The following is a 15,272-nucleotide window of genomic DNA, read 5'->3' as shown; positions in this document are numbered from 1 at the left end:
GAGCCGTTGATTATTGTGACTCATAAGGGGCTTTATCGATACTGTCACCTACCCTTCGGAATAACGTCTGCTCCTGCCCTGTTCCAGAGGGCTATGGACCAGATCTTGTGTGGCTTGTCAGGAGTTCAGTGCTATCTGGATGATATCCTGGTCACTGGAAGGAATTAAGAGGATCAGTTAAAGAATTTAGAGGCTACCCTACAAAGACTGAAAGAGTATGGCCTATGAGTTCGCAAAGACAAGTGTGAATTCTTCAAGCCCTCTGTTGAATATTTGGGACACATCATTGATTCTGCAGGTCTTCATAAGGCCCCTGCAAAAGTTAAAACTATTGTGGAGGCTCCCCCACCTCGAAATGTAAGCCAGCTGTGCTCGTTTCTAGGACTACTGAACTATTATGGAAAGTTCATCTCACAGTTAGCCACACTGCTAAAACCACTTCATGAGCTCCTGGGGCAGAACAAGGCCTGGAAGTGGACTGAAGCCTGTGATGTTGCATTTAACAAAGCTAAGGATGCATTGCTAAATTCTGAAGTTCAAACGCACTTTGATCCATCCTCACCCCTACAACTGGCCTGCGATGCCTCCCCTTATGGAGTGGGAGCAGTCGTGTCACACATTATGCCTTCGGGAGAAGAGAGACCTATTGCTTTTGCTTCACGCACTCTAAGCAAAGCAGAAACTAACTGCGCACAAATCGAACGTGAGGCATTAGGAATTGTTTTTGGAATTCGGAAGTTTTATCAGTAGCTGTTTGGGCAAAAGTTTACTCTTCTCACAGACCATCGACCTCTGACGTCAAATTTTGGACCCTACACAGGCATTCCCTCATTAGCTGCTAGTTGCATGCAATGCTGGGCATTGTTACTTTCAGCACACACATATGAAATCAAATATCGGAAATCCACTCTGCACGGAAATGCAGATGGCCTCTCAAGGTTGCCTTTGCCGGTCAAACATCAAGATAGTGCCCAAAAGGAAATCTTCTACTTTGAACAGGTAGAGAATACACCCATCACTGCTACTCAGATAAAGAAGGCAACTTGCGTTGACCCAGTATTGTCCCAAGTTATGGACCTGGTGATGCATGGAAAACCCTGACAAATTGTGCAACATCAGCAGCAATATCAAGTCATCAGACAGGCACCCAGAGCAAAAGACCGAACCTTTAGCCCAGGACAGCCAGTTTTGGCTCGGAATTATACTTCCAGAGCTAAATCAGTCCCTGACACGATCATCACTCAAACAGGACCTGTTTCCTACACAGTCCGGACTGCAGAGAATCTTACCTGGCGGCGACATGTAGATCAGCTGTTGCCAGGTCATGCCAGTCCTCAGGACACATCTGCAGTTGAGTGGTCTGACTTCACCTCTTCTGGTGAGACACCGACTCACAAATCACCTGTTCCTGACTGTTCTCCTCCATTACTGCCGACGGCTGAGATACCCCTTTGCCCAGCACAAGCTGATACCACCTCCTCACCTGTTCGTGCTGCGGACCCTGAGCCCATGGTACTTTCGGGTGCAACAACACCAGAAGTTCTCCGTAATCCACTAGAGACAGAAGGCCTCCTCATTGGCTGGATCTTTAGCTAGGGCGAACCCACGGTTATGGGGCAAAATAATCCCCAGGGTTTAGCCGGGAATGGAGGCAGTCTACCCTCCTTCTCTAGTCTAGTGTGTGTTTTATTTAGGGGATGTTCTTATTGGGGGGGGGGAGGAATATGTTGTGTATTTGGTTCTCATGGTTTTTGTTCCTATGGCAACTGAGTTAGATTATTAGGGGATAGCCCAGCCAGCTTCGGCGGGTTAGGCGAGCTCTGTGTCTGTAAATAAATGGTAGTTTTGTTAGCTGTCTGCTGTCTGGCCTCAAGTGATTTCTTCCTAAACCGGCTGCCCCCAAGGATATAACACAAAGTAGAACTGGGTTCAAAAAGGAACTAGATAAGTTCATGGAGGACAGGTCCATCAACGGCTATTAGCCAAGATGGTCAGGGATGCAACTCCATGCTCTGGGTGTCCCTAAACCTCCAAGTCCCAAATGCTGGGAAATGGGTGATGGGAGGGATCACTAGATAGATGCCCTGTTCTGTACATTCCCCCGGGGCACCTGGCATTGGCCCCTGTCGGAGGCAGGATACTGGGCTAGACGAACCGTTGAGGGGGCTCTGGGCCCTGGGGGGGGGTTGGTGCTGGGGGCTGGCAGGGGGAGCTCTGGGCCTCAGGGGGTTGGCGCTGTGGGACTGTCAGGGGGGAGCTGTGGGGCTGTTGGGGGGTGGTGGGCAGCTATCGGGGAGGTTGGCACTGGGGAGCTGCTGGGGGTGGGCTCTGGGCCCCAGAGGGAGGGTCGTTGCTGGGGGGCTATCAAAGGGGCTCTCTGGGGGGCTCTGGGCCCAGGGAAGGAGTCAGCGCTGGGAGACTCTTGGCGGGGCTCTGGGCCCCAAGGGGGGGCTTTTGTGGGGGCTCTGGGCCAGAGGAAGGGGTCGGCTCTGGGGGCTCTGGGCCCGGGGGCCCGTCGCTGGGGGGCTCTCAGGGGGGATCTGGCCCGGGGGCCCGTCGCTGGGGGGCTCTCAGGGGGACTCTGGGCCCAGGGGCCCGGCGCTGGGGGGCTCTCGGGGGGGATCTGGCCCGGGGGGCCCGGCGCTGGGGGGCTCTCGGGGGGGATCTGGCCCGGGGGGCCCGGCGCTGGGGGGCTCTCAGGGGGCTCTGGCCCGGGGGGCCCGGCGCTGGGGGCTCTCAGGGGGACTCTGGGCCCGGGGGGCCCGGCGCTGGGGGCTCTCAGGGGGGCTCTGGGCCCGGGGGGCCGGCGCTGGGGGGCTCTCAGGGGGGCTCTGGCCCGGGGGGCCCGGCGCTGGGGGGCTCTCAGGGGGACTCTGGGCCCGGGGGCCCGTCGCTGGGGGGTTCTCAGGGGGGATCTGGGCCCGGGGGCCCGGCGCTGGGGGGCTCTCAGGGGGGATCTGGCCCGGGGGCCCGGCGCTGGGGGGCTCTCAGGGGGGATCTGGGCCCGGGGGCCTGGCGCTGGGGGGCTCTCAGGGGGGATATGGCCCGGGGGCCCGGAGCTGGGGGCTCTCAGGGGGACTCTGGGCCCGGGGGCCCGTCGCTGGGGGGCTCTCAGGGGGGATCTGGCCCGGGGGCCCGTCGCTGGGGGGCTCTCAGGGGGCCCCTGGGCCCGGGGGCCCGTCGCTGGGGGGCTCTCAGGGGGGATCTGGGCCAGGGGGCCCGTCGCTGGGGGGCTCTCAGGGGGGATCTGGGCCAGGGGGCCCGTCGCTGGGGGGCTCTCAGGGGGGCTCTGGGCCCGGGGGGCCCGGCGCTGGGGGCTCTCAGGGGGACTCTGGGCCCGGGGGGGCCGGCGCTGGGGGCTCTCAGGGGGGCTCTGGGCCCGGGGGGCCCGTCGCTGGGGGGCTCTCAGGGGGGATCTGGGCCCGGGGGCCCGGCGCTGGGGGGCTCTCAGGGGGGATCTGGGCCCGGGGGCCCGGCGCTGGGGGGCTCTTAGGGGGGCTCTGGCCCGGGGGGCCCGGCGCTGGGGGGCTCTCAGGGGGGCTCTGGGCCCGGGGGGCCCGGGGCTGGGGGGCTCTCAGGGGGACTCTGGGCCCGGGGGGGCCGGCGCTGGGGGGCTCTCAGGGGGGCTCTGGGCCCAACGTGCTGCACTGAATCCCTCACGAACCGCCGCTCGGCGCTTGCGCGGCCCGGCCTATGCGCTCACTTCCGTCCCGGCCTGGCAGCGGCAAGAGGAGCCGGGAGCGGCCCGGGCCCAGGTGAGCGGAGCAGCGCGGGGCCGGGACCTCCGGACCAGGGGCGGCCCAAGCGCCGCGTCTCCATGGGAACGGCCCGCCGAGGCCTGGTGGCACGGAGGGAGCCCCGGCCCCAAACCCCGGCACCCGGGGCCACGCGCTGAGACCCCCCGCCCCCGCCCCCCCCCCGGGCCACGCACTGACACCCCCCCCCCCGGGCCACGCATTGACACCCACCCGCCCCCGCCCCCCCCCGGGCCACGCACTGACACCCCCCGCCCCCCCCGGGCCACGCATTGACACCCCCCACCCCCCCCGGCCACGCACTGACACCCCCCCGGGCCTGCCCCCGCCCGGGCCACGCACTGACACCCCCCCGTCCCCTCCCGTACCACGCATTGACACCCACCCGCCCCCGCCCCCCCACTCCTCCCACCCCTGCCCCGCCGCGGGCCATGCACTGACACCCGCTCCCACCCCCCTGGCACTACCCCCCACCCTGCCCCCCTGGGCCATGCACTGAGACCCCCCCCAGAACCCCTGGGCCATGCGTTGACACCCCCCCAGCCCCTGTCACCCCTGGTCCATGCAATGACGCCCCCCCATCACCCTCGGGCCATGCACTGACACCCCCATGATACCCCCGGGCCATGCACTGACTTCTCCCCGTACTGGGCCCCACGGGCCCTGGCAGCAACAGTCCACTATGATAGTCTCCCCACGCACCACCCCTGCCAGCCCCTCTGTGCCAAGCCCCCCCCAGGCTCCTAGCATTGAGAGCACCCCTATGATAGCCCTCCCCCCATGCCAGCCACCCTGAGCCCCTGGCAATGACAGCCTCCCCGCAGTTGGCCTGTGCTGAGCACTCTTGCCTGGATCCTGGGGAAGGTGGGGGGCACAAATGCAGGGCCCTCATGGGATTAGGAGAGCCCCTTCCTAGAGCCATGTGTACCCACTCTCCCTGCCACAGGCTGCTGTGTCTCTGCAAGGCCCATGCCCTGGGTGTTGCCATGGTGATGGATCTGACATGCTCTGGGTGTTGCCGTGGCAATGGGTCTGACACATCCCTGCATATCTGCTGCCTACATCCAGCACGAGGGAGTCCCCTTTAATCCTAAAATAGCAGGCACCTCCCCTCGCCCCCCTTCCCCTACCGCTCCTTGGCTACAGCTGAGGAGGACGCAGGACAACAGCAGCACTGGTACTCCCACTCCCGGAGGTGTTACTGCTCTCAGCCCCTCTGCCTTCTAATCATAGAGCCTGTCTTCAGAAATACCCTTGGGAGAGCCCAGGTTGGGGATGTACATGCTGGGAGTAATGCCAGCCAAACCTGGTTCACAGGCACCTCTGTGTGCAGCTCTGCAGGAGTCCCCACCCTTCCCACAGTCCCACTGCAGCCGGAGGGTTTGTTCTGCCCATTCCCCGCATTTCCTAATGCATTGGCCAGTATGGTTTGAAATATCCCAAGCAATGGCCATCCCCCCCAGCAGCCTGGCGGGTCTTGGGTCCAGGAAGCTGATCCAGCTCTTCAGACTAACCTGTCCTTCGTTCATTCTCCTTGGCAGACTTCAGCATCACCCTGGATGTGCCTCCCCTCTCTTTCAGGGTGACACCAAATTTGCTGCTGTTTTGCACCTGAAGGCCTGCTGCATGCACAGCATCTGTGCCAGGAGAACAGTCAGTCAAGGGCTGAGTGTTTTACCAATACAGTTATACCAGTTTAAGCTGTAATGTGGATGCAGTTACATTGGGGCAGAGATGCCTTGTCAGGCTATGGCTTCTTCCCTTTGCTGTGTGGGAATTGCTATCCTGGTTATAAGCACTTTTATACCAGTATAACTATGCCCACATTAGGGAACTTGTACAGCTGCATCTGTACTGGCATTGCTCTGATAACTGATGGCATCAAGCCTCCCTGGCATTGCCAACAATGGGGTTAAATTAGTAAGACCCGCATCTGAAATCCTTCTCATTTACTTCTTGAGGAGCACTGCAGCAGCTGGGGTCAGAATGCAGCCCCCCCCAGACCTAAGCTAAGGAGCTGACTCCCTGGGTCTCTCTATGACCTCCCTAGGCTTTGATGCTGTGCTCTTAGCTGCAGTATGGGAGCACATGAAGCCCCAGCTTGGGGTGGCTGCATAGAGAAGGTGCTGGTAGTCTGGAGACATTTAGCTCCGTTTCACTTTGTTTCAGAATCCATCTCCTGTCTGCCAAGGTCTGCACTGGCAAGGGCAGGATTAGAGAGGTCTGAGTGTGGAGGCAGCCATGACCAGGTGAGACACTTTCACACAAAGTAGAGAGCCTGTGGATGAGGGCAGGGCAGGGGGTGGGGGCATGGAGTCCTTTTGGGGGGAACGCCATGGGTCTAGGCAGGGCATGAACAGTAATGGCTTTACTTTTCCTGAGCTTGGGCCATGCTTCTGGTTTAAGGGTTGGGGAGGTGCCAGCTTGCATGGCTGTTTGCGGCAGGGCCTTTGCTGCAGGATTTCCTGCACTCCCTCTCTGAGGTTCATTCCAGAGCTTTTCACTTCTTCCCATCTGCCCATGGGCTTTCATCAGGACTTGTTCTTTGGTTTCAGCTCCCCTGTTTCCAGGGTCGTTTACAATGGCAAGAGGAACAGCAGCCCTCGCTCCCCAAGCAACAGCAGTGAGATTTTCACCCCTGCTCACGAGGAGAATGTGCGCTTCATTTATGAAGGTGGGTGAGTGGGCATCTCCTGGGCAGGGCTGGAGTGATCTGGGATCTGCAGCTCCCCCAGGCCATGTTTTCTCCCCAAGCTCCCTTCCTCTCTGGTGCCACTTGCCTTTCAGCCTTGGAATTACACAAGAGTCTTCCTGCCACGGTGCCTCATCAGAGCAGTGGGCAAGGAGGAGTCAGAGAACAGTGTGGCTGCTGCTCCCTCCCGGAGCTGAGGACGTGTGGAGCTTTGCTCATCCCATTGTGTGCTCCTGAGCTCTCCTCTCTGTGTTGATAGCCTAGGGCCCATTAGTTTCCATTCCCTATGGGGTGATGATGAGAAGAGGGATGTGATTACTTATATGCCTTGCAATGTGAGTCTACGTTGCTGTGGGACTCTGTTACCCACCAATTGCTATGACAGAAATACGACACTGGAATGAGCCCAGAGCAGGCACTGGGTGGTGGCCTCTGCTGTGTGGCAGATGTCTGTTTAGAGCCTGTGAATGAGCAAAGCCACATCTCAGTCTCAGCCAGAAGAGTGAGGCCTTACTGCGCACATGAAGCAAATCAAACCAGGCCCAGGTAAAACTCCCTTGTGGGACAGTCCCTGTCTTAGCAGCTGTTGTGCTGTCTCATGTCTCCTGAGCCTGCTATGCTGAGACAAGGAGAGAGGAATCAAACTGATTTCGAACTGACCAAGTTAAGAGGACCCAGTGTGTGTGGAAGCCACTTCCATAGCCTGTCTGAGGCTGGAACAACCCTTAAGAGACTTCTAAGGGCTTCTCATCCCCTGCCAGTGTCTGGGAAGGTCTTTCCAACAACATCCCATTGCCCAAGAGCAACGCCCTCCGACTGAATGAAGCCATTGCTGCTCAGAGTGCTGTGAGTGCACAGGAAACAGTCAGTCTTTGTGTTGCTGAGTTCCCTGGGGTCATGTGGTACTATGGAGGGCAGGCAAAGCCTGGCAAAATAGGATTTTCAGGTGCGTGGTGTTTGTTTCTGGCGTGCCTTTGGCCCTGGCCACTTCTGGAGAATTTAGTCCTTCAATTAAAAAGTAAAATGAAGCTTCGATCCCTGAGGTTTGCAAAGAAACCCTTTGAATGTAACTGTGCTGTGTCTGTCTGTGAGCTGCCGCCCATAGGGAGCTGCTGGCGAGTGGCCTCCGGAGTGAGGTGCAGTCCAGCTGGGGGGAGGTGCCAACCTGCAGGTGCATATGTGCCATTTTAAGCAGGAGCCTGGGTGACTGTGCATGAGGTACTCAGCACCCAGGCCAGACATGAGCCAGTTCTCCTGTGCTCTTGCAGGTATCTGCCCTTCCCATCCTCCTAGTACAGTCTTTCCTCTTTACCAAGCCCACAGTGAAGGCACTTTCATGTATGTGATCCCACTGTTAAGTTGGAGGGAGACACATTAGACTTGGGAGCAGGGTGATAAGGAAATGGGGACTGGAAGGTGGGGTTCGGACCTCATTCTGATGGACAAATAATGTTTACTTGGTGACGTAAAAATTACCAGTAGCCTAGAGTACCAGTGATCATGATCTCTTTACGTTTATGTTGTGCAAACAGAACATGGCACCAAACACTAATGTATATTTCGAATTTTAAAAGGGTTCATTTTCCAAAGCTAAAAGCAATTGTTACCATAACTGTCTGGGAACATTAAATTCAAAGTATGAAGTGTCAGTGGAAATTGGGACTTGTTCAAGGATATCCCTTTGGATGCCCAAAAAGCCATGATTCCACAGACATGAAAAAAGTTATGCTGGCCAAGAAGCCGGATGGGTTAAAAGGAGTTGGGGAAGAAGCAATAAAACAAAAAAATTATATATAAAGAATGGAAGTAAATGGCAATTTATATAAGTTAAAAGTTAAAAAATGTGAGTGATTGGTAAGAGAAGCCAAAGGAATCAATGAAATATCAATGGGCAATAGAGTTAAAGAGAAGGCATTTTTAAAACATATTCAGAACAAGAAGTACCCCATGACTGATGATAAAATTGTAAACAGAGATGCAGAAATGTTAAATATTTATGTACAGTATTTGAAATGAAACAGGAGGATGTGTAGTATAGTCAAATATAGTAAAAATCTTAAAATCAATCAAACTGTACTATAGAATTTCTGTGGGTAGAAATTCCATGCTTGAATAATAAGATTATAGCAGTAGGAATATACTACCAACCACCTGGCCAGGATGGTGACCGTGATTGTGAAATGTTATGGGAGATCAGAGAGGCTACAAGAGCACAAAACCCAATAAGAATGGAGAATTCAGCTATACCCATATTGACTGGATATATGTCATCTCAGGATGAGATGCAGAGATAAAATTTCTAGACATCATTAATGACTGATTCTTGGAGCAACTAGTCCTGGAACCCACAAAGGGAGAAGCAATTATTGATTTAATCCTAAATGGTGCTCCAGATCTGATCCAATAGGTGAATATAGCTGAACTGCTTGGTAATGGTGACTATAATGTAATTAAATTTAACATCCTTCTAAGGGGGAAAATCCACCACATTTAACTTAAAAAAGGGGAACTCCACAAAAATGAGTAAGATGGTTAAGTGGAAGTTAAAAGGAACAGTCACAAATGCCTTCAAATTATAGGGACAGTAGTTAAAAACACCATAGTAGAGACTTAAACAAAATGTGTACCCACAAATTTAAAAAAATAAACCAGTAAGAGGACCAAAAAAATCCACCACGGCCAAACAACAGAGTATAAGAGGTGTTTAGAGACAAAAAGGCATCCTTTCACAAATTGGAATTCCTCTCCTAGTGAGGAATATAGAAAGAAAGATAAACTCTGGCAGATCAAGTGTAAAAGTATAATTGGGCACGAAAAATTTGAAGAGCAATTAACAAAAGCAACATTTTTTTAAAATACATCAGAAGTAAGAAGCCTGCCGAACAATCAGTGGGGCCACTGAATGATTGAGATGCTAAAGGAATATATGAGGAAAAAAAGGCCATAATGGAAAAGCTAAATTAATTCTTTGCATCTTTTTTCACTACAGGGGATGTGAGGGAGATTGCCATACCTGAACTGTTCTTTTTAGGTGGCAGATCTGAGGAACTGTCCCAGATTGATGTGTCATTAGAGGAAGTTTTGGAACAAATTGATAAACTAAACAGTAATAAATCACCAAGACCAGATGGCATCACCCAAGAGTTCTGAAGGAACTCAAATGTGAAATTCAGAACTACTAACTGTGGTATATAACCTATAATTTAAATCTGTTTCTGTACCAGATGACTGGAAGATAGCTAATATAATGCCATTTTTAAAAAAAAAGGGCTCCAGAGGCAATCCTGGCAATTAATTTCAGTACCAGGCAAATTGGTTGAAACTATAATAAAGAACAGAATTATCAAACACATAGATGAACACAATTTGTTGTGAAAGAATTGATGCAGCTTTTGTAAAGGGACATCATGCTTCACCAGTCTATTAGAAGTCTTTGAGGGTGTCACCAAACATGTGGACAAGGGTGATCCAGTGGATATACTTGGACTTTCAGAAAGCCTGTGAGAAAATCCCTCATCAAAGGCTCTTAAGCAAACTAAGCAGTTATAGAATCAGAGGGAAGGTCCTCTCATGAATTAGTAACTGGTTAAAAGATAGAAAGAAAGAGTAGGAATAAATGGTCAGTTTTCAGAACAGAGAGAGGTAAATAGCAGTGCTCCTAGGGGTCTGCATTGGGACCGGTGCTGTTCAATGTATTCATAAATGGTCTGGAAAAGGGTGAGCATTGAGTTGCAAAGTTTACAGACAATACAAAATTACTCAAGCTAGTTAAATCCAAAACTGACTGCGAAGAGTTACAAACACATCTCACAAAACTGGGTGACTGGGCAACAAAATGGCAGATGAACTTCAGTGTTGATAAATGCAAAGTAGTGCACATTGGAAAACATAATCCCAACTACACATTCAAAATTATGGAGTCTGAATTAGCTGTCATCGTGGATAGTTCTAAAAACATCTGCTCAATGTGCAGCAACAGTCAAAAAAGCTAACAGTGTTAGGAGCCATTAGCAAAGGGATAGCTAATACAACAGAAAATATCATAATGCGACTATATAAATCTATGGCACCCACCCACCTGAACACTGTGTGGGGGTCTGGTTGCTCCTAGCTCAAAATAATATATTAGAATTGGAAAAAGAAAAGGTCAACAAAAATGATTAGGGGTATGGAAGAGCTTCCATATGAGGAGAGATTAAAAAGGCTGCAGTTCATCTTAGAAAAGTGATGACTAAAGGGGGATATGGTAGAGATCTCTAAAATCATGAATGGTGAGGAGAAAGTGATTAAGGAAGTGTGATTTACCTATCCACATAACACAGGAACCAGGAGTCACCCAATTAAATTAATAGGCAGCAGGTTTAAAACAAACATAAGGAAGTACTTCTTCACATTGTGCATAGTGCCTTGAGTGCAGGAGACTGGACTAGATGACCTCTCAAGGTCTCTTCTAGTTCTACGATTCTGTGATTTCTGTACTGCAGTCAACCTGGGGAACTCATTGACAGGGGATGTTGTGAAGGCCAAAAGTATAACAGGGTTCAAAAAAGAATTAGATAAGTTAAAGGAGGATAGATCCATCAATGGCTATTAGCCAAGAGGGTCAGAGATGCAGCCCCATGCTCTGCGTGTCCTTAAACCTCTGACTGCCAGAAGCTGAGACTGGATGACAGGGATGGATCACTCGATAAATTTCCCTGTTCTGTTCATTCCCTCTGAAGCATCTGGCACCAGCCACTGCTGGAAGACAGGATGCTGGGCTAGCTGGACCATTGGTCTGACCCAATATGACTGTTCTTATGTGTTCAACTTGTACAATGTGGATGGAATAGAAGTTTACTATCTGTAACAAGAAAGGAGAGTATGAGGCAGCATCTGCTCAAATTTAAATGTTTTTATATCAGCACGCCCAGATAACTTACACTCAAAGGTCTTAAAGGAACTGCTGAGGATCTTGCTGAACCACTAATATTAATGTTTAACAAATTTTGGAAAACTGGGGAATTCCAAAGGACAGGAGGACTGCAAATGTAATTCCAGTATTCAAAAAGGAGAAAAGGGATGACCGAGGAAGATTTAAACTGGGAGCCTGACATTGATCCTGAGTAAAATAATGGATTCAGTCAGGATTCAGTTCAGTACTCAGTCAACAAAGAATTAGAGACTAAAAGTACAATGAATGCGAAGGCATGTCTTGTCAAACAAACCTGTTGTCTTTTGACAGGATTAGAGGTTTGGTTGATAAAGGCAGCTGTGTTAATATAGTAAACTTAGATTTCTCCAAGGCAATTGTACCACATACAATTTTGATTAAAAACTTGCATTATATAGAACTAACAGCACATACACGTTCAATGGATTAAAAATTGTCTCGCTGACAGATCTCAAAGTAGTTGTTAATGGGTGATACCGATGAATGAGGTCATTTCTAGTGGATTTTCCCCAGTGTTCCGTGATTTATTGAAAATCAACATTAATGGTCCAGCAAGTTCCTCAGACAGCTCTTTTCAAATTCTTGGATGCAAGTTGTCTGGACCTGCTGATTTAAAAATGTCCAACTTAAGTAGCTTTTGTTTAACATACATTTGAATTACAGTTGGAACAGAAAGTGTTTCTTCATGATCATCATCATCATCATCTGATATGACTGCATCATGTGGCTTTTTCCCAACTATGCAACAGAAATATTATTCTTCGATTTCTGCATCTTTATTGATAATTCTGCCATTTCCATTGAGTAATGGACCAGTGCCATTGTTTGGATTCAGTTTAATGGCCTGTGACATACAGGAGCTCAGACTAGATGATCTAATGGTCTCTTCTGGCCTTAAACTCTATGAAACTGCGAAGTTCCCTGGTGTGTGCAGGAACGGGGTTCTTGAGGGCTGGGATGAGAGCGTGGGAGCAGCTGGAGGGAGACCTAGGCATGTCCTGTAGCAGGCACAGCACCCTCCCTCCCTCTCTCGCTGTGCTCCTTCCCCAGCCTGGCAGTGTGTGGAGCGAGACCTTCGCAACCAGATGTCGGGCAGTGAGAGGGGCCTGGTGGAAGAGTATGTGGAGAAGATACCAAACCCCAGCCTAAAGGGTGAGTTTGCCTGTGAGGTCTTTGGCCCATCCAGGGGAACAAGTGCCAACAGTGCTCAAGTAAGTGGAGCAGAGCACTGGCCGCTGAGAGGGGAGGAACCCCCTCAGGACACCAGTGACCTGTTCTAACTGAATGTCCAGCTCTAACCACTCCATCCAACTACAGAAGGGTGAATGAGGGTAACCAGGTTGGGAGCCTTCAAGCCAGTGGGACAAACAGCATTTCATGATGAGGGGCAGAGGAGACCTGTGGCTTTTGAGCCTGGACTCCTGCAGAGTGTGTGTTGGGTGTGGTGGGTGCTGGCAACATGGAGGGGTGATGCAGTGCTGAGCACAGCCCCTGAATTGAGTCTTAGGGGCGGGTAGGGTGATGCTGGCAGTGCTGAGCCCAGCCCCTATGCTGAGTTCTCCTCTCTTCCTCCTCACAGCATTTAAACCTGTTGACTTGAGTGATCTGAAGAGGAGAAACACACAGGATGCTAAGAAATCCTAAGGCAGGTTCTGCCTGCTGATTGGCTGGTGTCCTGAGGTCCTCAAGCAAATTTAATTTGAAGATTTTGTGTTGATTTCCTCCTCTGATCTGTGTTCTGCCCGTGGAAGAGCTGGGCGGCTTTGGGGCTGGCTCTGAAGCTGGCCAAGTTTGAACTCCATTGCGGATGCCTCGAGCATGTTGTACTGGATTCCTGCCCCTTCCCTGTAGCCTCGCCTCGGGCTGCCTTTCTCTACCATGTGTTGGGCCCACGAAGTCAGCTTACTCTTCCTCCCAGCTCTGTCCTCAGTCAGCCATGTGCTGCTCTGTTGGTTGCCGAGTGGTTGGTGTGGTCCCTGGGACTCTGATGCTAGGGAGGACAGAGCTGAGTGGCTGCATTTGGGCCGGTGGAGGCCAAGCCTAGTTCACCCCTTCCCCCAGGTATCAAGGAGCAGCTGTGGACAGGCTGCAAGGAGAAGGTGGGGCATGTTCAGAGGCTGGAGGAGGAGCATGCATTGTTGGTCCCTGCTTTGTGCCCCATGCCCATGGCGACTCAGTGCCAGCGGGCTTGCAGGCCTTCCCCACAGCCGTGCTGCTGGGCAGGTGACCCTTCCCCCTCCTCTTGCTTGTCAAGTAAGTGGGGTTAGTTTGCAGCTGAACCCCTAGCACTTGGTTACTAACAGCTTCTGGGATTGTGGGACTCCAAGATATTGTCCGTATTAAAGAGCTGACTGGCTCTCTTCCCCATAACAGGGCTGGGGCAGGTCCCATGGCTCAGGGGGCAGAACTGCTTCCTGCCAGGCCTTGCCCTGTTGGAGCTAGGAGGGGTGCAACCTTGGCCCTGAGCCTCAGAGACCAAGGTGCATATACAGCTGGAGTCGTGAACTATTCTCCGCTCCCTGCCAGGTGCCCTGGCAGCTCCTTCCAGGCAGGAAGGGTGGGGTGGGGCGGGGCAGCACTTGCTGAGGGAGGCTTGACTGTGGGAAGTTGTTTCTGTCTGCATCCTTGCCTGGCTGACATCTCCGTTAGTACTGGAGGAATTCCCCAGCCCTCCTGCCCCCTTCCTGTCCCCCTCCCTCCAGCTGTCTGGGCTCCCCCCGTGCAGTAACCCCCTTCCTGGCCAGGCATGTTCTGTGGGGCGGGCCTGGAGTGGGGAGGTAGTTACACAGCCCCTAGTGGAGCCCAGCTCACTTCGTAAAGACATCCCTTAGCTCAGGCAGTGTACAGCAAGCTGCTGCTGCAGTGCCAGGCTGAATGCCCTCTCCTCACCCCTGGGCTCGGAAAGCACTTCAGAAGGTGGCCCTCTTGGGACCCTAGTACCTGACAAGGCTGGGAGGTCTCAGCATGGCCCCACTCTGAGTGGTTCTGCCATCGCTAATTGCCCTGTGAAGCACAACCCCACCAGTCGAGCAGCTGTCACCAGCACTGCAGGAGCATTGTGGTCACAGAGACCAGCATCCTGTCCCTGCAGTGCTGCCGGAGCTCACAGGGAGGGGAGCTGCCAAGTGCTCTGCTCAGCACAGGTGGTGGCAGGCACTGGCAGCCAGGCACTGCAGGGCTAAGAGCGGTGCCGGCAGGATTTGTGGTCACTGTTACCTTCCCTTTGTTGTTAAGTCAATGACCTACATTGTTCTTTCGCTCTGTCTGTCACTTGAGGAGTGTTGTAAATAAAAGCTGGTTAGTCCTTTTGAGCTTATCTCTGTGCACATCTGTCCATTGCTCCCAGGCTGGCTCTGCTGGATATGGGGCTGATTTACCACCCATGCTCCCACTTCTTCAGCCACTGGTCTGCTGTCCAGTGCATGCAGAGCTGGAGAATGGCTGAGAGGACACCCTGTCCCAGGGGAATGGCGGGATGGGCCTTGCAGTACTGGTGGCTGAACTCCCCCATGGACGCCCAGCTAAGGAGCAAGGAGATGCTGTACACCAGTGCTGCGGCCACGCATGCACAATCCCTTGTCCCTCTGCAGATTCCACATCCCTTTGCTCCCTTTGTGTCAAGGCCTCAGTCAGCTGTAGCTGTACACAGCTCAGGCAGAGGCTTAGCCATGCACACCCACAGCTCTTGCGCACTCAGATGCTTTTCCAATTACATCTTAATTTTCCTACTTTTGATGTTTAAAGTCTCTCCATTACCTGTTTGAACCTGCAGTTCTGAAAGGAGAGTCAGGGCCCAGGTCTCTGGGGTGGAAGTGGGTGCAGCCTCTGCCAGTGCAGGGTCTTTTTGCAGCTTAGCCAGCCCAGCAAGGGTGAAAGCTGATGCAAAGGGAGG

At 52.6% G+C, this 15,272-nt stretch overlaps 1 protein-coding gene across 1 annotated transcript; it reads left to right on the top strand.

Annotated features, from left to right (window-relative positions):
* The first annotated feature begins 3,669 nt into the window (after positions 1 to 3,669).
* MCRIP1 (MAPK regulated corepressor interacting protein 1) lies at positions 3,670 to 14,696 on the top strand. Its single transcript, XM_030534375.1, has 5 exons — positions 3,670 to 3,755; positions 5,925 to 6,004; positions 6,311 to 6,429; positions 12,431 to 12,532; positions 12,960 to 14,696. Exons 2-5 carry the CDS (start codon positions 5,997 to 5,999, stop codon positions 13,022 to 13,024), a joined length of 294 nt encoding a protein of 97 aa, XP_030390235.1. The 5' UTR covers positions 3,670 to 3,755; positions 5,925 to 5,996; the 3' UTR covers positions 13,025 to 14,696.
* The last annotated feature ends 576 nt before the right edge of the window (positions 14,697 to 15,272 follow it).

The sequence above is a fragment of the Gopherus evgoodei genome, chromosome 15 (genome assembly GCF_007399415.2).
Source record: "Gopherus evgoodei ecotype Sinaloan lineage chromosome 15, rGopEvg1_v1.p, whole genome shotgun sequence".
Classification (NCBI taxonomy): Eukaryota; Metazoa; Chordata; order Testudines; family Testudinidae; genus Gopherus; species Gopherus evgoodei.
This window is presented reverse-complemented; position numbering and strand designations above follow the sequence as displayed.

What these genes read in the sequence shown, in the direction of transcription:
- MCRIP1 (XM_030534375.1), top strand. An exon ending in TGTGCGCTTCATTTATGAAG is followed by an intron (nt 6,430 to 12,430) that starts GTGGGTGAGTGG and finishes CTCCTTCCCCAG; the next exon opens with CCTGGCAGTGTGTGGAGCGA. An exon ending in ACCAAACCCCAGCCTAAAGG is followed by an intron (nt 12,533 to 12,959) that starts GTGAGTTTGCCT and finishes TCCTCCTCACAG; the next exon opens with CATTTAAACCTGTTGACTTG.